Source organism: Cyprinus carpio, chromosome A3 (genome assembly GCF_018340385.1).
Source record: "Cyprinus carpio isolate SPL01 chromosome A3, ASM1834038v1, whole genome shotgun sequence".
Taxonomy (NCBI): Eukaryota; Metazoa; Chordata; class Actinopteri; order Cypriniformes; family Cyprinidae; genus Cyprinus; species Cyprinus carpio.
Genome location: NC_056574.1, coordinates 9,115,533 through 9,139,019, shown reverse-complemented (window position 1 = coordinate 9,139,019; position 23,487 = coordinate 9,115,533). Strand labels below are relative to the sequence as shown.

General features: G+C 36.4%; 2 protein-coding genes across 4 annotated transcripts in view; one reads left to right on the top strand and one right to left on the bottom strand.

Annotated features, from left to right (window-relative positions):
* LOC109103489 (coronin-7-like) overlaps positions 1–1,189 on the top strand; it is a 122,227-nt gene extending 121,038 nt beyond the window's left edge. The window contains exon 28 of the mRNA XM_042717474.1: positions 76–1,189. Coding sequence (XP_042573408.1) covers positions 76–84 — 9 coding nt within the window. The 3' untranslated portion in view covers positions 85–1,189. The remainder of the gene's footprint in view (positions 1–75) is intronic.
* A 3,706-nt stretch (positions 1,190–4,895) lies between these two features.
* Positions 4,896–23,487, bottom strand: part of LOC109103077 (zinc finger protein GLIS2-like) — a 41,296-nt gene continuing 22,704 nt past the window's right edge. Inside the window, exons 2-7 of one of the 3 annotated variants that reach the window (XM_042717448.1) lie at positions 14,214–14,430; positions 14,009–14,142; positions 10,921–11,103; positions 10,707–10,840; positions 9,540–9,658; positions 4,896–9,464 (exon numbers count right to left, since the gene is read on the bottom strand). In XM_042717448.1, coding sequence (XP_042573382.1) covers positions 8,746–9,464; positions 9,540–9,658; positions 10,707–10,840; positions 10,921–11,103; positions 14,009–14,142; positions 14,214–14,403 — 1,479 coding nt within the window. In that variant the 5' untranslated portion in view covers positions 14,404–14,430 and the 3' untranslated portion in view covers positions 4,896–8,745. Of the gene's footprint in view, positions 9,465–9,539; positions 9,659–10,706; positions 10,841–10,920; positions 11,104–12,899; positions 13,267–14,008; positions 14,143–14,213; positions 14,431–23,487 lie in introns of those variants that run through there. The other 2 variants (XM_042717454.1, XM_042717457.1) reach the window with 2 other exon arrangements.

The window sequence follows — 23,487 nt, the reverse complement described above, 5'->3', positions numbered from 1 at the left end:
CCACACACACACACACACCTCAGATGATTCATGACACACTGTGAACCATCTAAATCCTGTCTGTGTGTGTTTCAGGACGACTAACACACAAGCCTTGCCTCACGGTCCAGTCAGGGTGCCAGCAGCAGACATGGGACGTGCTTGCTGTATTTAAATCTTGCCATTCCAGGGTGCCAACGTACCTCTGAACCTCCTAAACGCTCCTCATCCCGCCAGCTTCAGCTCCGTACAGCCTGCTGATTCACTCTCACACACTCTTCTAGATAATCCACCCGTCATCTCTCTGCATTGGTTTAACTGGAGTATTAATATCCGTAATTAATGGTTAAAATAATTCTTCACACATGAACACATTATTATGCATAGTTCAGATGTTCATCTCAGATGCATGATGCACATTTATAATATGACAGGGTTTTTTTCTGTGTCAGTTTTAATGATGGCATCAGTTTTGTATTGTTGTAATTGACTGTATAATGACTGCATGATAACACAAGCCTTCCTCAGTCTATAACACAAACCTCTCTAGATATTTTCATTGGTGAAATGTGCACTTATAATACCATCATTTGACTGTTGAAATGGTTAAAAGTAAGTTTTACATTGACATTGTGGTAATTTGTTGGATTAAATGTCATCTCCTTTAGGTTTGTAGCAGTGTTAGATTTGCTTTAAATGAATGATCTTTAAATTTGCTGTCTAAATGAATGATCTGAAGACTGTTGAAATCACTTCTTGGGAACTGGGAAATACTCCTTCCTGTATATCTCCTTCTGCTCAACCTCATCAACAGTATTAACACAAATCTACTTCACAAGGGTATTTTCTCCAATAATCAGGTCTATCACAAAGCAATACAACTGTTTTCTTCTGTAACAGAACATGTTTACATAAGGTACATGCCAGGTAAGGAATCATGCATGTTATGGCACTCGTACCATGTGATGTCCTGTGCGTGACATGTGACCATGTACTCACACATAAACGGTAGATGTTAATAGATATGGTAATGGTCTGCTAAGTGTTTTTTAAATGTGAGCTCGTTTTGTTACCAATCTGATGTTTTTGGGATGCTTTTTCACCGCACTTCTAATCGCATTCATTTTAATACTTTGCAGGCAATAATGTTTTTCACTCCTCTTTTGAATGAAATCAGTCTTGTGGGAATAAAACCTTCAGAGCTAATAAATATGGAATTGAGTGGTGTATTTATTGATAATCATAATAATCATATTGTAATTATTACAAATGTTAGTGTTACAAATTATTATTAGTAGTATTATCATCATCATCATTATTATTATACAATGTATTATTCATATAATCATATTATTATATAATGTATTGTTAATAATACAGTATATTATTATTATTTGTATATATTCATGAACTAGACACAATTCCCATCTGGTAATATTAAATATGATCCATTTCTTTGGTTTATTGTTATTAGTAGTAGTAGTAGTAGTAGTGTTTAATGTATTAATTATAAAATTAAATATTCTTAATATAATCATATAACTATTATTATTATTTCTCTCTCTCTCTCTCTCTCTCTCTCTCTCTCTCTCTCTCTCGCTACAAATTTCCTGTCTGGTAATATTAAATATATTCCATTACTTCTGTATTATTATTATTGTTTATTTATATTTTTGTATATTCTAGAACTGTTAAAAATTAGACACAGTTTCCATCTGGTAATATTAAATACAATCCATATATCTTGTTTATTGTTATTATTATTAGTAGCAGTAGTAATAGTAGTAGTGTTTAATGTATTATTAATAATATAATTCAATATTCTTAATATAATCATATTATTATTATTATTATTATTTATATCTTAATACAGAAGTAATGGAATATATTTAATATTACCAGACAGGAAATTTGTCTGGTAATATTTGTTATTTTCCATTACTTCTGTATTATTATTATTATTATTATTATTATTATTATTATTATTATTTCTTAATTTATATTTTTGTATATTTTAGAACTGTTAAAAATTAGACACAGTTTCCATCTGGTAATATTAAATACAATCCATATATCTTGTTTATTTTTATTATTAGTAGTAGTAGTAGTGGTAGTAGTAGTACTAGTGTTTAATGCATTATTAATAATATAATTATATATTCTTAATCATATTATTATTATTTCCCCATCTGGTAATATTAAATATATTTCATTACTACTGTTTTTATTATTATTATTATTATTATTATTATTATTATTATTATTACAAGAGATTCTATTATTAGAGTTTTTTCAAAGAATGTAAATATAGGTCATCAATGAACGATTCATGAATCTTTATGACCGCAGAAGTGATGTAACAATACTGTGCAATTCATTTGAGAAGCAGTGAATTCAATATGGTAGCTTAAATAACTCGCATGTAGTATTTCACTAATTATGACACATTATTTATTAGGAAACATTTGAATGGAAACGTTTTATTCTGGAACAAGAAAGTGTCGGTCTAATGTCATTTGCCTTCCTTGCAAACTTTGTAGCCTCTCGCAATGCAATTGTATGACACTTTTCAATGTTTTGTGCCATACTTCTTGTGTTTTTGTGTTCACACAGGCCAGATATCTGGCTCAGGTCGTTGTGATGGGGGCTCAGGTGGTCGCACAAGCTTTTGCAAGAGCTTTACGTCAAGAATTTGCAGGTCGATACAAAGAAATGCTCATTTATTAATAGTATATTAATATATTAACGGTTATTATTAATGCATTTCTCACCATTCGGTAACTGGTGTTTGTTCTTAACCACCAAATATAATAATGTCATTGTAATAATTGTAAATCTTCTATTTTTCTAATTTTGGGAGTCTTAGGAGAATATGACAGCATTGCAGTGTCTTAAACCTCAGATGTCTTAACATGACAGATGTTAACGGTCCCCAGTATGAGGAATACTCTGTATGTGAAATCTGACTGTTGAGGAGATTCAGAAGAGAAGACTCTCTCTCTAACAAACTTTAATTTCTCCTCAGAATTATGAGCATTTATTTAAAGTCAATGACAAAACTGTTGGCGGTTCTTTCTATATTCAGTCAAAGGTAAGCAGTGAGACGTTGTTGTTGTATCCAGATATATGTTTTTTAGGTTTTTGTTAACATAAGTCACAATAGTCATTGGTTCACGGTCACTCATTGATCCCCAAATCTTTAGTTATTAGATCAGTGGTTCTCGACATCAGAGAAGTAATAATGTATATGTGTTTGTGGTGGACTCTTGTAGGTGGTATGGGCTAAAGAGCGTCTGGATGAAGAACTCTCCATTCAGCAGCAGCACCACCCCAAACCACCAGAGCAGCAGCAGCAGCAGACATGAGCAGGCATGAGCTCCATCCTCACACCCCTCCACTGTAATTATGACCCAGACCTCCAATAAAACTGGATCTTTTTGTACATTGAAATGTCAATCATTTCTTTATTCATCCATCAGAGTGCAGGAGTATTTTCTGGACACTACATTACAAGGTAATTCATCTCAATGTTCTTGAGTTCTAGAATTCTAGAGGAGCTCATGGAACTTTCAAACAGTTAAAAATGTACACGACCTTTCAAAAATTTGGAGTCTGATTTTTTTTTTTTTTTTTCATGTTTTTAACCGATTTCTCTCCTGCTCACTAAGGCTGCATTTATTTGATTATAATTTCAGTAAAAACAGCAATATTGTGAAATTGTATTGCAGTTTAAATTAAAACTTTTACATTTCAATCTATTTTTAAATGCAATTTATTCCTGAGTCAAAGCTGAATTTTCAGCATCATTACTCCAGTGTCACATGATTCTTCAGAAATCATTCTAATGACGATTTGATGCTCAAGAAACAATACAGAAAACTCAAAAGAACAGCATTTATTTGAAATAGAAAACTTTTGTAACATATTAAAGTATTTAATATCAGTTTTGATAAATTTAATGCATCCTTGCTGAATAAAAGTATTAATTTCTTTAAAAAATACTTGTTGCTGACCTCAAACTTTTGAAAAATAGTGTGTGTGTGTTTATATATTAATTTGCATAGTTTTATGTGTCTGTCTGTTCATGCTGAAAGGAATGATCTGGATTTAATATAAGGTATCAACAGCATTTCGGGCAAAACTAGCAAACTGTTTGCAGTGTTGCAATAATTACAGTCTAGGCAAAACTTTGGATTTAAAAGCAGTTCTGGGTGAATGAATTCACTGTATGTCACTGAAATCATTTACTGAGTGGATTTTTCTCCAGTAAAATGTCCTTGTATGTGGCGTCCAGTATGAAAGGAGATGAAAGATTGTCCAGACAAGGTTAATAAGTGATTCTATCACACCTATCATGATGATTATGTCATGTGGCTGAACTTTAGAAACAGTATTTTAAGGTTTATCGCAGTATAATATTACAGCCCATAGACTTCAGCTGTGTAACTGTAAATATTAATATAATAATATGTATAGCTACATTTGGTATTTTTTGCTAAATTTTTGCCAAACCCCAGTGTATGTATTATGAATGCAGTCTGTATATGTGTTCAAATGATACAGTATATAAGAAATTTATGATTAATAAAATCTGCATTTTCAGTGTTTTTTCTCAGGATTAAAAATTAAATGTTAATGAGGATGACGTCATAAACACTGATTATTGAAATGTGTTTTGGGATCTTCACAAACACTGTTTTTACATTAGAGTCACTGTTATGTATATTTCAGCTAGTCAAACTGGGATCCGTCAGATGCATTGAGCTAAAGCAAACTGATGGAAGAGCCAAGAAAAATAGAGAAAAACATCTCATCCGAGGCTAAGACGCTGATCTGTGTTAATACTATTAACATTTCAGCCCTCTGTACATCAATATCCCAAACATTCAGAAAAAAAGACTCAGTGAAGCGCAATATATCAAATGCAAATTTATTAAACATTTGTTTCTTTTATTTTCATTGACATCCTTATCAATATCGTGATAAAAATCCTCTAAAACAGGAGCACACACCTATGTTGTACCAACTGGAGACTTTTACAGCTCTAAAATTCTGCATGTTCAGCTTCAGAACATGATACTGGGAAAAAATATATATTTATTTATATATATATTTATTTATTTTTATATACTGTATTACATCTACATTTCATCTATAATAAAAGGCACTTGGAGAAAAAAAATAATAATCATATTAAAATATCTCAAAAATGTGCAAAAAGGAAAAAAATAAAAATGGATACTGGCCTTTCCAGGCCATAGTCTTTTTGTTAACCCTTTGTGCATCTCTGTGGCACTTCAAGAATGTGTCCTATAACAAACATCTTTTAGTGTGAGCATTTTTTTCATTATTTGAAAATAGTGTTTAATTTATGTACCGTTTATAGTTTCTGACGTCATTGGAGTTTTACTGGAGTGAATATCTAATTTAAATATCTAGCTTTGACATCTTCCTTGCCATTCAATTTATTGCTTAGGTCTCTCACATACAGTTGCAGTAAGTTCATAGTCATTGGGAACACACTATCGTTTTGTCGAGGGCTTTGGAGTCTCCTGTGTGAAACAGTGCGGCCGTTTTCAGAGTGCTCAAAGGGTTAAAGGTTCAAACAGCTTATCTGATATTGAACATTGATGTAGACCTTGACAGGTCTGTGTCAGTATCAGCTTTCTCCAGCCAACAAGATGAGGAAAGGGAGTAGGAGAAGAAAGGAGAAGAGATTTGAAACTTCTTGGAAAGATGCAAGGGTTAATAAACGTCATTTCCAGTAAAGCCTCCTAAATACACGCTGAAGTCAAATCTTTCCAAACCTGAGAGGATTGTGTTTGATTACTGCATGTATTTGCATGTTATCGCTTATCTCTTCTAAAAGGCTTTATAGAAGCACAGGGTTAACCTTTTCTTGGCTTTGACTGAATAAATAAATATAATCTGGGGCCGTGTAAGGGTCAGTGGCCTACTTTTGAAATCTGGCGCACGATCAAGATATGGACAGTGGCGACATTTTTTCTAGCAGTTATGCTAGAGCGAATGGAGGAAGCACCAGCTTTTTGCTGTCTAAAAAATTCTGTGCATTTCTCTTCTCTTTTACTCAGTAATTAGACGTCATACATTACATATACATTATACAGTATGTAAACTTCAAGCATTGTGGTATGTTTATGAGCTAAATGTGAGGGTTTCTTACTAAAACCCTTCCCGCAAACTCATCCGTCACCACCTTCTGTCACTTCTCCCTCTTTTCTCACGATTCACTAGCTGGAGAAAGCTGAACACAGAGTAGCAATAGCAGAAACAAAGCAACTTCAACATCAGGAAATGTCACGTCCAAAACAAAAAAAGTCAGTAAAACAAAACGGCAATAACTGTATAGTTTTCCACAAACAATAAGACAAAAATAATTATGGAATAAGACTCTTGAGTGTTAAAATGGTTTGGAGGGGAGGGCAGGGTGCATGCTTTAAAGAAGTGCGATTATTTCAGTCGGAATGTTTTTAAAATTACATTCGTTTGTTTCTCTATTTTGTTTTATCCTAATCTACGAGTAATGGACATTACGGAAAGAAGCTCCAAATATGTCATCTCTCTTACAGAAGTACTTCTCCTGAGCGGACAGAGACTTTTACGTGTCTGAGTTCAGGAGAGAAGACTTAATTAAGAGCGTTATTTTAATCTGAATGAGGTCTTGATCGCGACACATTGATCATCAATGGAGTATGACAAAGACTGTGTAAAGTCTCACTCACATGACCCACTTCAGGACTTTGCAGATAGCACCATAAAAGGTAGAATATGAAAATCTGCCTTAAAGGCTGTGCTGTACAACTTAATGTACCTAATATCTAGCACAGAATCTGTCTTTTGAGTTTTGATTTTCAATTTGTATGCGGTATCACGATAGATCATGAAGCTAGGGAAAATCAGAGGCAAATGGGGTCCAATGTGAAATTTTTAGTACTTGGAGGGTCGCCTACAGCTCCATTTGTGTAAGGTGACGTCAGGAGGGGTGCTGAAACTTGATGCCTCGCTCTAGAGTTTGATGCCTTGGAGAACATTGATGTGGGTCATGTGAAAGGGTCTTAAATCAAAATGCTATCTTTTGGCCACCTGAATAGTGCTTTCTATACTTTATTATTAAGTCTCTACTTTAGTCTCTGGGTATACAATTTGATTTTTAGCACAGTGATTTAATATGGGACAAACTGTGAAAACAAACTGAGAAACTAAACTAGGCCCTTAATTGTTGCAGTATACCCAAACTAGTATATTGCACATGTCAACATGTTCACTGGGTTGTGGATAATGTTTATTTTAAACATTCCACTATTCTGCATCAACCAAAAGTTATTTGTTTTACCCTGCCATGCTAGTATACTGCAAAGCAGGGCAATACTGTTAAATCTGGCCCTTGGTTCAACTAGTAGTGTGCAGTACAAGTAATGACCAGAAGATGGCACTAGTTACATCAGTGCCATGTCCTATAGGGCATTAGCATTACCGCTTGGAAAGTTTGTGCCCTTGTATGACTTAAAACTCAGTCAGTCTGAGCCTTGTGTCTGTAAATCTCTTATTCAACAAAATAGAGCTAGTCAAGGTTTCTATTTTCTCCTCCTCAAAGGACAGATTGTCATTCATACTTATTTGTTTATTCAAAGATGTATGCTAATATTGCAGTGATACAGCTAGCAGCAAATGCAAGGTTTGTCATATAGCTTGAAATAGCATTGAGCTAAAGAAGTTCACTTGCGAGGGATGCAGAGGGTACCCTCTGACTGAGGTGGAACTCGGGACAGTTTGAAGCAGTGGTGTCCATTCCTGATCCTAAAGGGACACCGTCTTGGAGAGTTTAGCTCTAGCCCTATGTAAACACACATGCACCAGCTACTCAAGGCCTTCAAGATCACTACAAACTTACAGCCAAGTGTGTAGAAACTAAACTCTGCAGAAAAGTGGCATTCCAGGGCCAGAATTGGACACTACTGGGCCAGTAAATGAGCTGCTCTCGCCTGACCTACGACCTCAGCACCCCTTTGCAAACCTGACCTGGCCCATGCGATTTAGCCTCAAAGAGCTCTGGCTTTCTACACTCAGAGGTCTTTTCATAATGCATGGAATGCCTTGAAGGTCAGTTCCTGAAGAATAATAGCACACGTTTGTGTCTTTAGTGTGTTGCGTACACTGTCGTCCAAAAGTTTCTCTTAAACATAAATACAATTGTCTCTTGAAGCAAGGGCACAGATTCTTAAGTCTGCCTTTAGATCAGTGCTCTCATAAAACAAAAAACAAAGCGGACAAGACTTAGGGTCCAATCCTGTTTCTGGGGGGACACCCTCCTGCAGAGTTTAGACCAAAGGTGGGCAACCTTGGCCCTCAAGGTCCACTCACCTGCCTAGTGTAGGGTTTAGTTTGTGTTTGGTTAAGGTTGTAACTAAATTCTGCAGGACAGTGGACAACCCAGTGGACAACCCTGGTAAACAAGATAAGCAAGAGAGAAAGAGAATGGAACGGAGGTGAATGTTTGGCCACTTTCTGAATCGTTACGCTAAATTTTCTTCAAAGATACCATCTCTATTATCACAAGAAACAGGTAGCTGTGTCTGACCATAAGGTACAAATTAGAACTGAAGCAGCGCTAAAAGCTGAAAAAGATTGTGTCACCTCCAAGCATAACTGCATTTGCTTTGTAAAAAAAACCCACAGGCTTGCCTCTGACCTCTGACCCCTGTTCCACCCCCACCCTTCCCCTGCCATTCCTCTGGAATGTGGTGCTCAGTTGACCACAGCTGGCTTCAGCACCACCGGGCCAGAAGGGATGACAACCCAAGACAGGGGGTCGTGGGATGCCCCCGTAGACAGGTTGAGCACACCGCCATGGATCTCGTCCTCACCCTCCTTGCCTCTGGCCTTGCCCTTGCCATGGTCCCTGTGCTCCGAGCCCAACATGGGCACCATGGGCAACCCCAACGTGGAAGATGAGAAGGTAGGAGACAGAAAGTGTGACTTGGTCAGACCAAGCGGGGAACCGCTGAAGGACAGGATGGATGTCCCCCCAAGCCCAGCTGGAGGGGAGCTTGGGCAGCCAAGTGTGCTCAAGTCCAAGGGGCGGGGACTGAGGGGGGACAAAGGGAGGGAGCCTCCGAGACCCTGCAGACCATGACTGCCCAAGAGAGCAGCGGCAGCACTAGGAATGATGATGTGGGCCCCACTGACATAAGTCAGCTCAGATTCTTTCCCCGCCCCTGCGATCTGCCCCGGCTTAATCAGGGAGCCCACCCCACCCGGACCTCCCTGCTCCTGGGCTACAAAATGCCCATGAGCCTTGATATGCTTCCTTAGGGAGCTGGGGTCTGTGTAGCGTTTCAAGCAGCCCACCATCTTGCAGTAGTAGGGCTTGTCCACATAGTGTGTGCGCGTGTGTTTGAACCGGTCACTGGAATTGGAGTAGCGCTTGTTGCAGCCCTCGTATGGACAGATGTAGGGCTTCTCTCCTGAAATACAAGCACTAAGTTAGCCAGGTGATGCAATCTTCATCTGTCTATCCATACATTTAACTTGGTACTGACCTGTGTGTGAGCGGTTGTGAATCTTGAGGTTCTCCAATCGGGAGAAGCTCTTGTTGCAGGTGGGACAGCGGTGAGGTTTCTCATTGGTGTGAGTACGGATGTGTATCAGCATCTTGTACCTAATGATGCAGACATAAGTCTTAATTAAGTTATACTAAACAAGTCCATTAGTGTCTTCAACATGATGATAATATCAACATAAAAAATGTCCTGGCTCTTCCAAGCTTTATAATAGCAGTGGGTGGGTGTTGAAATTCAATAGTCCAATACAAGTCCAATAAAGTGCATTCATCCATCATAAAAAGTACTCAACATGGCTCTGGGGGATTGAGGGTAATTAAATCATGAGGGTGATTAAATCATGGGGTAATTTTCATTTTTTGTGAACTATCCCTTTAACATGCACAATTATGTGGACACTTCAGAACACTGTGAAATATTTTAGATAATTTATTAGCCAATTTTTTTAAAGTTTTTCTGAACACACCATAGCTTAATTTCTATCAACGAATCGAATGCTCTACTGTCCAGCTGTTAAATGTAGCGTTATTTAAGATAGGTCATAACTCTTTTTCTGTTTGTTACATAAAAACTTAGATTGGTCTAATATGGATCCAAAAAATTTGACTCATTGGCTAACTGCTAATTGATCTAGTTCATAAGACTAATGCTGCATCCCAGTTCGCCTACTTATACTATGCCCTAAAAGTATGTACTCTTTTTGTATGTACTTGAGTATGTAGAAGAATAGTAGGCAAGCTTTGGGATATACTACTTCGTCATAGCTGCTTCTTTAACGGACGCTCTGTTGCTTAGTTATGTGCATTCTGTCACTGTTTAAACTGCACTGTCAATCATCTTGTCACATCATCCACATTTTGTTTCATTTGATTTCCTACCGTATTGGAGAGAAATTAAGAGGCACGTTGATCTGCTAGTCGCGGGTCTATCATGCAGAGAACTCTGCTCATGTGTTTTGCCATACTTTTTTAAACATACTATGATTTGGGACGTACTATTTCTATTTTCGAATAACATTAATAACTTTAGGCAGCTTAGAAACCCTGGACAATAAGTCTTGACATAGAGGCTAAGTTTATGCAACTGGCCCCTGCTGGTGCTAAATGATTCAAAGACAACCTGATTTAGAGAATGCAGTAAACACACCTGGCGTTGAATCCCCGTCCTTTGCGTGCACATCCCTCCCAGTGGCAACAGTACCCAGAATCCTTCTCAGGCTTTACATGGAAGTCATTGACGTGATCCACCAGGTCTTGCAAGGAGTCAAAAAGTTGGTGGCACTGTGACAAGAAAACAAGCACAGTGAGCTCAGGTGAAAAATGCACATTAGCACCTGCATTTAACTGCTTCTATTTCTCACCTTCCTCCAGCGACAGGCCAGCTGTTCATCTGCAGAGAGGTCTGGAGAAGCTCTTGTGTCCTTGGGCTGCCGAATGAACATCGATGAAGGCAGGTGAAGCCCTCCACCTCCTCCAATGGGCACGAAGAACTGGAACGCTTGAGATGTGGCTCCTCCCTCCATGTAACGGATATGAGCTGAGTCCTGCGGGAACAAAACGAGAAAAGGCAAACATAATTCAAGCCTCTTTATCTTTTTTACAGGAGGCCAGCGATTCTAGTAATAGTTGTTAAACTCGGTAACAGGAGCTACAGGAGGTCCATGTTTTGTAATCGCCCTCACAGCGGGAGACTCTTATGAGTGTTTTGCTCGATATGGCGGCTCGTCTTCTGCCCCCAGCTGTGCTGATCTGAGCTGATGCCCTGCCACACTTTACACTCAACCACAGATTTGAGATTTTTATGAGAAAAAGCGAAATGGCAAGGCACCAATAAATGTAACACAATACGAAAAAAGAATCTTATACATGGAGCTTGATTTTGCTCAAGTGCCCTCTTATCAGCTATAAGATAAAGAGTTTCTAGATAGCAGGATTAGAGAGTAAACTATAAAACAGAGTATTGCATTTTTTTTGAAGGAAATGTGAGTGGGTGGGGAATCGGTAGGAAGCTGGTGATATGATATTATGTTGATATGCGAGTCATGTTTTGATAATATCGTAAGTAATACTGTATTTCCGTGTTATACTCACTTGTTTCTTGTTCAACTGCTTTGGACTTTAGTTCTTTGTGCAGTTATATTCTTAACTCTTTGAGTTTAGATTTTGAGCAAATAGAGATAATTGAATAACAACAAATATTTTGCCCTACTTTCTCTGAGTGGTGTTAAGTCTCTTAACTTAAAAAAATGTAAATTAAAATATGTATTAACTTCTTAAAGGGATACTCCATCACAAAATGAAAATTGTGATCTGAAATTGAATTAAATTGTGTTCCGAAGACGAACAAAGCTTTTACGACATGGGGGTAAGTTATTAATGACAAAATTTTCATTTTGTGGTGGAGTAACCCTTTAATGTGATTTAATATATTTTATAATATTTAACATGTTCATTGATAATTATTATTGTTAAATTAATACATTTATTGAAATGTATTATATTTATTTAATACATTTATTAATATAAAATATTTTCCCCTCATCTGTAGTGGTAATTTTTCTCAAAAATATTAAACTCAAAATAGTTTTGAAAATATTTATTAGTTTATTTAATTTAAATATATTTTAAAATTTTTCAATATTTACATTTTAATATATGAATATGTAATATTTATTCTAACATTATATATATATACACACCCAAACACAATTATATTAGTATGAACTGCTATGGTATTTTTTACTATTTTGAATCGGCTTTTATTCTTATAATTTCAGCATTTCTTTTATTTTTTTGTTTAAGTTTTAGTAATTTTGTATTTTTGATATTTGAATTCTTTTTAGATTTTTTTTTTATTTAATTTTATTTCATCTAAATACTTTAGAAAAAAAATTTATTGTCCGCTAAACCAAAGTGTCTGATCATAGAGAAGAGCAATCACCTCACTTAGCTACATCACCATGTCCATCATGATCTACGAGTTATGCAGCAAAGTTTAATACTTATTATTTAGGGGTTTGTTCATGTTTTTGTGCCTAAGTATGAGCAATAGTAATAGTGATGCTTAGGAAGGGTTAATTAGAGTAGAAACAAAGATGGTTTTGACTGGACAACAGTGTCAGGGCTGTCTGGGAACTTTTTCAGCTATGTGAGAAATGTGCATGGAAAATGAGGCTCAGCAGTGTCCTCATCTAAGACCTGGCCACTGTTCGTCCATTGGCTAGAAGGAGGCATGGCAGGCATCGGAGACACACACAGGCACACAAAAAGCCATGCATCTTGCTCCCAATTCAATTTTGAGCGAATTAAATTAAGCAGAAAGAGCTCTGTGTGGCTGTACCTCGCTGTAAATCTGATTTAACCTCGCATCCCATCCGTCAGCCCCACAGACAGCGAAAGAGAGACACTTCTGTGAAGGGACACAGGGGGCATTTGATAAGAAACACCATTTTTGGGTCACTAAGGGTAACAGAACTGAATGTCTCATCTTGAGGGAAGGTGGGGGACGGTGCTGTGCATTTAATGCACTTATGATTATGACCCAAACAGAACCAAGTCTTTGGTTGCTTATTAGTTACCTTAATGGGCAAGATATCTCATTTATGAAGTAGTAGACCTAGTGTAAAGCTAATTATAGTGATTCTAAAGGCACACTGAATAAAAAAATTTCTTGTATTTCAGTTAAAATATCTACAAATCCTGAAAGCAAGAAACATTTACTTGAGAAGTAAGATTGCATAAGATTTGAAGTATTTTCAGCTAACTTAAGCTTTAAAATGTGTATTTCTTTCACTTTTTACCTGTTTTTAACTCCCAAGGGCTATTTATTTGAACAAAATTACAGTAAAAACATGGATATTGTGAAATATTATTACAATTCAAAATAACTGTTTTCTATTTTAATATGTTTTAAAGTGTAATTTATTCCTGTGATGCAAAGCTGAATTTTCAGCAGTCTTCAGTGTCACATGATCCTTCAGAAATCATTCTAATATGCTGATTTGCTGCTCAAGAAACATTTCTGATTATTATCAATGTTGAAAACACTTCTGCTGCTTAATATTTGTGTGGAAACCTTTGATGAATAGAAAGAACAGCATTTAATGTGAAATGGAAATCTTTTGTAACATTATAATTCTCTTTACTGTCACTTTTAAACAATTTAATGTGTCCTTGTTTAATTTTTTCTTTTTTTAAATCTTCGATTGAATAGTAGTGTATCTACAATGTGAAATCTAACAGAAAATACACTTGTTTTAAAGGTATATTTGGTGAAAAGTCAGATGCAGTGTTGCTTCTCAATTTTTAAGATAATTTTGATCTTGAATGTTAGATATATTAACTAAATAAGCAAGTCAAAAAATACTTTTCAAGTCATTTTTGCAGTGTAAACAAAAGGTCTGCGGGGTGCAACCCAAAATGTCACCGTAACATAAGAAATAGACTCACCCCGGGGAAAATGGGAGCTGAGCCATTTCCATTGGATAGATCCGGAGAGCAGGCTGTGTTTCGGGAGGACGGGGACATGCTGAGGTCCACGGCGGGGGGTGTGGGGGTCTCCGACTTGTCCTGCAGGACACCTGCTGACATACACACCTCTGTGTTATTCTCTGCGATTACAGTGCTCTATGTCTTACTGTTCTGATTTGTTTACCTGTGTGTGGAGAGGCAGGAGACGCTGGAACGATGACTGCAGTCCCGTCGTCTGCCATCCGCAGCTGCCCCGCCCCCTTGCCGTGAATGGGAGAGGGTGTGAGAGTGGGCGGAGACCTGGCGCCTCTGTCCCGCCCACTGACCCACCCCCTCGGCACTTTTAGGTCCAGTGGCTCGTCTAAGGACAGCATGACGGCATGCGGTCCGGAGCCTGCAACCTTCACAGACAGACACAGAGAGCATTTAGGTGAGGACATTGAAACTCTCACACAAGACAGTTGTTGCATAAGAGCAGTGAGCATTCATAACACCACCATGATTTTCATGCTGGAAAGATGAATACAAAAGTAGCTCCCTTAAATGGACCAGAACTGTTGCATAATTTGATGCTTGTCATTCAAATAGAGAGGTGTGTTGTGGATTTTGGTGACAGATAGGAGCATCTCTTTACTGACAGAGACACATTTTTAAATGTAGTATAATTCAGTGTATTTTAGTATTATTATTCTTTTTAGAATTTCACTTTAATTATAGTTTAATTTTGTCATTTAAGCTGTGTTTTATTACTTTTTTTATATTACTATATATTTTAATTTTTTATTTCAGTTTTTATTTATTTCCCTTTTCCAGTCATTGTAGTCTATTTTTTTAACTTCAAATTAAACTTATTCCAGTTCGTTTCCAAGCAACATTTAAAATTTACTTGAGATTTTTCATCTATAATCCTGTTTTTATATGAGATATGAGCATTAAAAATAATAAACGTTAAGGATGAACTGAGGAAAAATCTGATATCAGTTTATTTAGAACAATATCTAACAATTCTTAAGGTTTGGTGGTTCTGCTTTTTTCTAATAACTTTTAGATCACTTATAATTGATTACACAGCTTTGGAATAATTGTTTATAGACATAATCATCTCTGAACATCGGCTGTTTTTAACAAGTTGTCTGATGTAATGTACCATATTTTATTACTATTTATAAATAGTATGTGAAACTAGATATTATGTACATATTTTCAAAAGTTTGATTTAAAAAAAAAGAAATTAATAATTTAATTAAGCAAAGACAAATTAAATTGATCTAATATGACAGTAAAGTCATTTATAATCTCTAAATATAAAATAGTTGTTCATTTGAACTTTCTGTTTATCAAAGAATCATGGGACAATGCATCAATTTCCACAAAAATATTTTTCAACATTGATAATAATCAATAATGTTTCTTGAGCAGCAAATCAGGATATTAGAATGATTTCTGAAGGATCATGTGACACTGAAGACTGAAGTAACGATGCTGAAAATACAGCTTTGCATCACAGAAATAAATTATTTTTTAAATTATATTCAAATAGAAAACAGTTATTTTAAATTGTAATAATATTTCCCAATTTTATTGTTTTTACTGTATTTTTTTATCTAATAAATGCCGCCTGGGTGAGCATAAAAGTCTTCTTTCAAAAACATTAAAAATGAGCATAAATGTTTATTATTAGTACAGCTGGAAACAATGTTGTTTATGAGCTGCCAAGTTAATTCAGCGAGCGCTTTTGAGGTACTCTAGGTAGTCGGTTCTGTTACATGGAAGCAATTTGCATACTCTGCATAGTATGCATAGTATATAGTGCATAAAGTAGTATGACAGAATGCAGCATACACAAGCATTTAGATGCTGTTGTCCTGAATTTCATCAGAGACATTCATACTTAGTGAGAAAGTTTTTCTCCCTTTTCCTCACTGTCTTTTTAAACACCATACACACACTGTCAGCCCGTCTGAAAAAACGTCCCCGATCTCACACAGTTGCTTCCCTTCATTCCCCCGCCTCAAACACGCACATACAGTCCTCACAATTACACCCATTACAGCTTCCACATTCCTCCCGACTGCATGCGAAATACAACGTTCACAGAGCTCCACCTCAAACTAGTTTCACATCTCTTTTTGTGAGACACATAAGCGCGTATGCATGCTTCCAGCCGTGCTGAATGACTCTTTGAGAGGGTTTAGCTTGTGCCAACACCAGGAAGGTCAGCGAGGTGAAGGCAGAGGGTCACTGAGTTCAACAGCCCAGCCGACAGGGCCAATAATCGGCAGATAACTGCACACAGAGCTGCATTATCAAGCAGATCTGCGTCCTCGGCCCCCCACTATGTCTGAACCGTGTCCTGAAATGATCTGTGTCCACTCGGAAAGTTCTCAAACAGTCCAATTTTTGGTCTTTGATGCCATGCCAAATAAACAGACAGGTTGCGTCATGACAGGAGTTAATGTGCAATCCGTAGTATCTCCAGCCATCTGCTCGGTTTGATGTGCAAGCATCCCGTGTGGACTGAACCTGTGCTATCTCAGACCAGGGTGGGGTTAGAGACGTGGTATGTGTGGTATGTTAAGGGTTTAGTTAATGATTTTCACATAATTGTGTCTCAATACGGCGGATAAAGACTCATTGCTTTGTATCTCGACTCTATTATGTGGTCTGAGCTTCCAGTCAGAACCTAAGAACACCATCCAAAGCCCATTTTACTGGCATCATACCACATATTTTTGAGTGAATATGGACATTTCACAAGAAAAACATGCAGGGAAGGACTTTATTTTATCTATTAGGTTATGAAGCGTCACTTTTTCCAGGTGGTTGAACAATAGGAGGCAGTTGGGGCGTCAGTCCAAAAGAAAACAGTCGAAGACGAGTGGTGAATAATAAAACCAGGAATGTTTATTAAAAAAGTAAATAGGGTACATTTTAGGGATGCACAACACTATCATATCATTTATCAGCCAATATGATTTTTTTTTTACATTTAATTTTATATTGAACTTTGTTTAAAAATTAATAAACTTTGATTTTTTTTATATTTTCTATTTGCATTTTTAATTTTTAGTTAATTTGTTTCTCTTTGTCATTCCTATTACTTTATAATACACACACGCACACTATTAAATAAAACAATTTTTAACTCAGCAACCAACTCAAATCAAATAAGTGTTTTTGGTTTATTTATTTATTTTATTTTGCATATTTTAATTCAGTTAATGTGTATTTTATTTGAAGTCATTTATTTGTATTTGTTTATTTTTAGTTTTAGATAGTGATAATAACCCTGCTGCTTATTTATATCACGTTTTTTATCATCTAACACTTGAAGTTAAAACACGAATAATTTAATAACACTGTTATTTATCATCTTTAGCAGATCTCAGAATGAATACTGAACTTTCATACTTTCAATTATAATATTGTGATGTCTAAATTCTCTTGTGGCTTTTAAAACAGTTTAATATTAACCATTTGATGGTTATTGGCCATAACATCAAAATAATTATGCCTATGTGCCAGAATTCTAAAATCTGTTAATTTTATAGTTATTTATGATATCTGTTATACACATTAAGCTATTAAAACAAATTTTATTCTCTTGTTCTATAGAAAACCCTTGATGTTCTTGTGCTTTAATCTTGAAAGAACCATAGAGCAACTCTACAGAGTGCTGCAAAGGACCTTTACTGAGTGTTAGTGTTGTAAGATTACAGTAATATTAGTCAAGGGCTGTAGGTTTCCTGTGATGAAGACGAGGGAGCTCAGCCCTGGTCCTGCTTATCTGCCTTCCTGCTGTGCAGCTTACTGCTAACACACTTGCCTGTAATTTTCCAGTGAACTCAAAGACTTTGATTAGCTGCTTCAGGTGTGTTTGATTAAAGTTGGACCTAAGCTCCGTCAGAAGGTAAGACCTCCAGGGAGTTTGGAAATCATATTTATAATGTGTGCTCAAGACTGATATAAACACATTGGCCAAATTAACATTTATCTCATATAAAATGCTTCTGTGCAGCCACAGTGAAGGATGGGAAAATGTGCTTGTGCAAACCTTTTGTCTCACAAAATGAATGAGTTGAGATTCACAATGAAGTCTTATGATCAATACCAATTACAGTAGCTTCTGCAATCAGCTCTGAGCTCCCACATGCTTCGTCAGGAGAGTCAGAAGTCTCCACAACAAAAGAGCTCCTCGCGCTGGTTAAGTCTCCATGTGTAAACCATTACTAGTCCTAAGGCCAGCTGCAATAAATCATCTCTTCCTTATTTCAATTAGCCCCCCAAACGGTCCACATCTGACCCCCTCACATTTCCGAGAGTCTGTTCAGGAACGGTATGATCCGGGTTTTTATTTTTTTGCTGAAAGGTATCGATTGATAAATGGTTCAGAGGTCTGAAGCAGGTCAGGGTCGTGTGTTTTTTGACAGGATACAGGTTTATAGTGCAAGACAGTCGTACAGCTTCATATACACCTGGATCAGCCGCATCCCATCTGGGGTTAAAGATCAGCCATAATGCTACACAGATGCAATCCTTTATATGAATAAGAAGGAACCTGACATGCTAATATAATATAACATTGAGAGAAAAAAACATTTCATTAGACGTCTTTTTGAGACACAAACAAGAAAATTTTAATTTCTTTCAACCTGCATAAAAAAAAAACTTTTGATTATTATAATTAATGACAATTATGTAATGATTACAATTATTAGTTAGATTAGATTATAATTAGATTATAAGTATTAGTTTCAGCTGTGGTATCAAGAATTATGAAATTTCACTGTTATCTAAAATTTTATATCATAGTAACCTTATTTCCAGCAAAATACACTTGATATATTTCATTATCACATATGTCATATCACCCACACCTAATTGTTAAATAATTGTTTTTGCAGTATTGACTAAAATAATTATGATTATGATTTTTGCAATAATCGAGCAACCTTAGTAACCTTTGGAAAAAACTGCAGTAAAACTAAATACATAACGGGTGTTTATATATTTTATTTTAACATCCTAAAATTGTTTATTAAGAACAGGATGTTTTGCAGTGTGAGGTATATAGGTTACGTACTGAGATTTGTCAGTAATATTTAAAAAAAATTGAATAAAGTCTACTATGTTCAATACTTCTACAATATAAACTACTTTCTATTTAAATATATGTTAAAATGTAATGTATTCCTGTGACACAAAGCTGAATTTTCAGCATCATTACTCCCGCATGTGTCGTGATATTCTCGTAAATGGTAGCGGAGACTGACGCAGAAGAGAAGAATTGTTGAATAGTCTTTTTTTTTTCTTTGCACAAAAAAAGTATTCTCACAGCTTCATAAAAAAATTACAGTTGAACCACTGATGTCACATGAACTATTTTAACAAGTCCCTTCAACGTTTCTGGGCCTTGAACTTGTTAGATGCAGGTTCAGAAAGCTCTCGGATTTCATCAAAAATATCTTATTTTGTGATCTGAAGATGAACGAAGGTCTTATGGGTTTGGAATGACATGTGGGTGAGTAATTAATTACATAATTTTTATTTTTAGCTGAACTATCCCTTTAATGACCCCAAACTTTTGAATGGTATGCATGTACACAAGATGATTTCTCTATCAGGACGCAGAGTTCACTTCAAGTCCAGTGTCATATAAAGCCAGAAACACTAAAGTAATGATTACAGATGCCGATCCAGATGTCTGTATTTGCCTTGATAAGAACTGATTGGCTATATTACAAGACATCTCGTATTATGTAAGGAATTAACCGGCAAAACACTCTCGTTTTAGAAAAGACTATTATTAAGATGTCATGATCTTCTGAATTTCTCTCTTGCAGTGTACATGTGGCGACTGGAGAAGGTAAATATTAGCCTCAGACACTATGTGGGATACGCTATATCTTTCAAGCATTATACATCGCAGGTTTTGTTATGTCTACCTCATATTTAAACACTGCATTTGTTTGTTCACCTCAGAAAACCTCTAAAGGAACTCAACGGTTCGTGTTGCAGGGAGTTGAGGTGCTGGGCTGAGACGGAGCCAAGCGGTAGCGCTCGAATGTGAAGTTTTGGAAGAAGGTGTTGCTCTGCCCCATGCAGACATCCCCACCCCACCGTGGGCTTGGCAGGGCATTAAAAGGCAGCATTGTCTGTGTCCCACCACCCCCTCGCTCCTCTCCCCTGTAGAGTAAACATGGGCCGCAGCAGCTGAAGGAGAGCGTTTGGAACGGGACGCTGGTGTCCACATGGTGCGCCGCTGAATGAAATGTTTGTGCCTCCGCTGTGACCCCAGCGCCCAGACCCCCTCACCCTCCTCGCCCCCTGCGGAAGTCACCAGATCTGCCATTTCCTGGGTAGAGGCGATGTGGGTAAAGAATGGGGTCAGGATAAGGCAGGGTCAATGGGAGGGTATGAGTTTCACCGGCCCTGTGAGGTCAAACTTCTGAGATGATCCTAATTAACCCAAGATTTCAGACCGCCACAGGTCACAACACACTCAGCGTGATCTATTTGTGCTTTCGGGTCATGTTGAATGAACGTTTTTGTGAGTTGAGGGCACATGAACACCATTACAACTAAATGACTCATGGGAAGTTTTGTGTTAGAAGCTTTCACTGTGAAAATGCAGTTCATCTTAGTGTTGTTAAAGGAAGCTTGTTTCCACCACGGGATGAAAAAATACAAAAGGTAATTGTGACCTTCTTTATCTCACAATTGTTTTTGTTGTTGTTGTTTTTTTGTTGTTTTTTAATAAACTTACAATTGAAATAAATAAGATAAGAACTAAACTATAACTAAAATTACTAAAACATAAATATAAATGAAACCTAAATAGAAATATAAAAATTAAAAAGGACAAAAAACACTTAAAAATACTAAATATAACTGAAATATAAACTAAAGCTAAATAGAAATATATATTTTAAAAAGATATTTAAAAAGACAAAAAAAATTGGTTGAAAATGTAAGTTAAAATTACAAATGTTTCCTTCAACTAACTGAAATAAGTTTAAGTGCTAAAATTACTAAAACTAAAATGTAAATATAAATTAAGCCTAAATAGAAATAATAAGAAAAAGACTAATAAAAAAAATAAAAACATAACAAAATTACTAACACTTACACTTACCTATAAATTAAATCTAGGTGGAAATATTAGTTGAAAAACAAACTTAAATGTAAATTAGAAATGTTTCCTTGGCAAATACATTTACTAAAATTAAAACTTAAATATAAATTAAACCTAATAGAAATATTTAAAAAAAAATAATAATAAAAATGACAAAAGCACATAAAAATTACTAAAACTTTGAAATTTCAATAAAATATAAAAATATAAATAAAATATAAAAATAAAAGTAATTTCAAAATATTATTAAATATTATTATAGTATGTAAATAATATTAAAATAACACTGATTTAGCTTGTTATGCATTGTGAATCAGTGATGAGGTGATAAACTGATGTAAGCGAACTACATTTCCCATCATTCTCTGCACCTGCAAAATCTGGATTAAAAAGAATGCACCAGTTGTGCACTAAATGCTCATCCTTAGCTTATTGTTTTGTTGCATTGGTTGTAAAAAGCTTTGAAAAGTGGGGAGAAAAAAAAAGCTGCACATCTTTTTGTAATTGCAATTTTGAACTTGTAAGTATGAGCTACCCAGGAGGACTTGAGTCTGGGTGATGGCTGTTCTCGTTAGTGAATGGCGGCTGGTCTGTGATTGTGTGTTTTATGAGCCAGCTGTTGGGTGTGAGTATGAAATGCATGTGTTTTTTGAGTGTGAGTTCCTTTGTATTGAACTGTGGGTGTAACTCTATTTCCCCAGCGCTCTGGCCCTGGGAGGTCATCTGCAGGAGGGCTCTTTACCCCTACAAACACACACAAACCAGATTGGACTCATATCCCGACATCCAATAACCTTGACTGAGGTTTCTAACATCACAAATACATGTAGAAACGTGTTTGAGATGCGTTCTCTCATCACTGCCACACCAGTGTTGGAAGGAAAACGGACCTGCAGGTGTTCAAGGACTCCGGTTCACCCTCCCTCAGATATATTGTGCATAAAGAAAGCATCGCCTTCTATGTGTTTGTGGTATTAATGCATTTCAAATGCTGCAAAAAATGGCATTTGCGGAAATGTGTTTCTTAAACATTAGCTTTGTATTAGACATGTAAAGAAGGTTGGTTTTGCTGTATTAGCACCACAAGCTAAAAGAGACGGCACTTTCCCGCTTGAAAAAAAATTGTTTTTCTTGTGATATGCAAATTCAAAATTAAATATATTTAACCTTTAAGGTGCAGTATGTAAAACTGACAGCTACCGGTTGAAATGGAAACTACAGTCCAAATTCAAAATATTGTAAAGAGTTGTTTCTCTCGCCCCTTCTTCCTCAGACTCGACGCTCATGCGGGTTGCCAGATTAAGGACATGCAACAGGAACAATCACAACTGACAATGGAAGGCGAAGAGCCTTATATTTTAAGTTGATGAGTTGATTTATCCGTGTTTTAATATATCTCTTCTCATAGATCTTTTTAGATGAATGCCAAGGCGTTTTGGGTCGGGTAGAATCTGAGATCTCTGACCCAGTTCATTTGCTGGTTTCCATGGCTGGTGTTTTCCACCAACTGGCAACCCGGGGTGTTGAAATACTATTGGGTAAATTGGCAGTGGACGTAATCACGCAGACCAAAACAAAAACAGACATTCCGATACAGAACACACATTTCAAAGTACATAGAATAACTGATTGTAACATTGTCTTGCTGAGATACAATGTAAATGTGCATGTTTTCTAAATATCTGCAAACATATTGTGGTATTTTTATGCTTTAGTACAGTCATATGGTAATTGCACAACACAAAAGGACAACATATCAGTAAACACCCTAATATGACATGCAGAATAAGCATGCACTGTTTGATCATTTAAATTTATTTAAGAGAGAACTCTTAAATTCCCAGCAACTGAATTATTATACGTGTAATTTAGTGGAAAAGTGTCTGGATTTGATCTGTATTCACAAGGCTACCCACACACTAATTCCATGTCTGCCTTGGCATTAGTACCGCTGCATTTTGGCTGGATTTAATGAGCATGTGGTCAGCTGGTTGAAACGTTGGTTGTAAATGCAGGCGGTCAGCTGGTCATGTTTTTTAGTCATCTCTATGTGTCCGCAATCATGAGCTCACCATGAGCGTTCACAAGAGATCACCTGCAGGTGATGAAACCTGCTGAAACTCTACACCGCTGCAAAAAATAAACACACTCTTCACCAGAAACAAGAGGGTTTTATTCCTCAGAGATGTCCCACACCTGAAGGGCTGTGTCTGGACCTGCTAGTTGGACTGGCTTGGGGGTTTAGTGTGGTCATTAACAGGGCTCAAACAAACTTCCATTTGTTTTTGCTGATTTTTAGATTCTGAGGCTGCATATAATTATT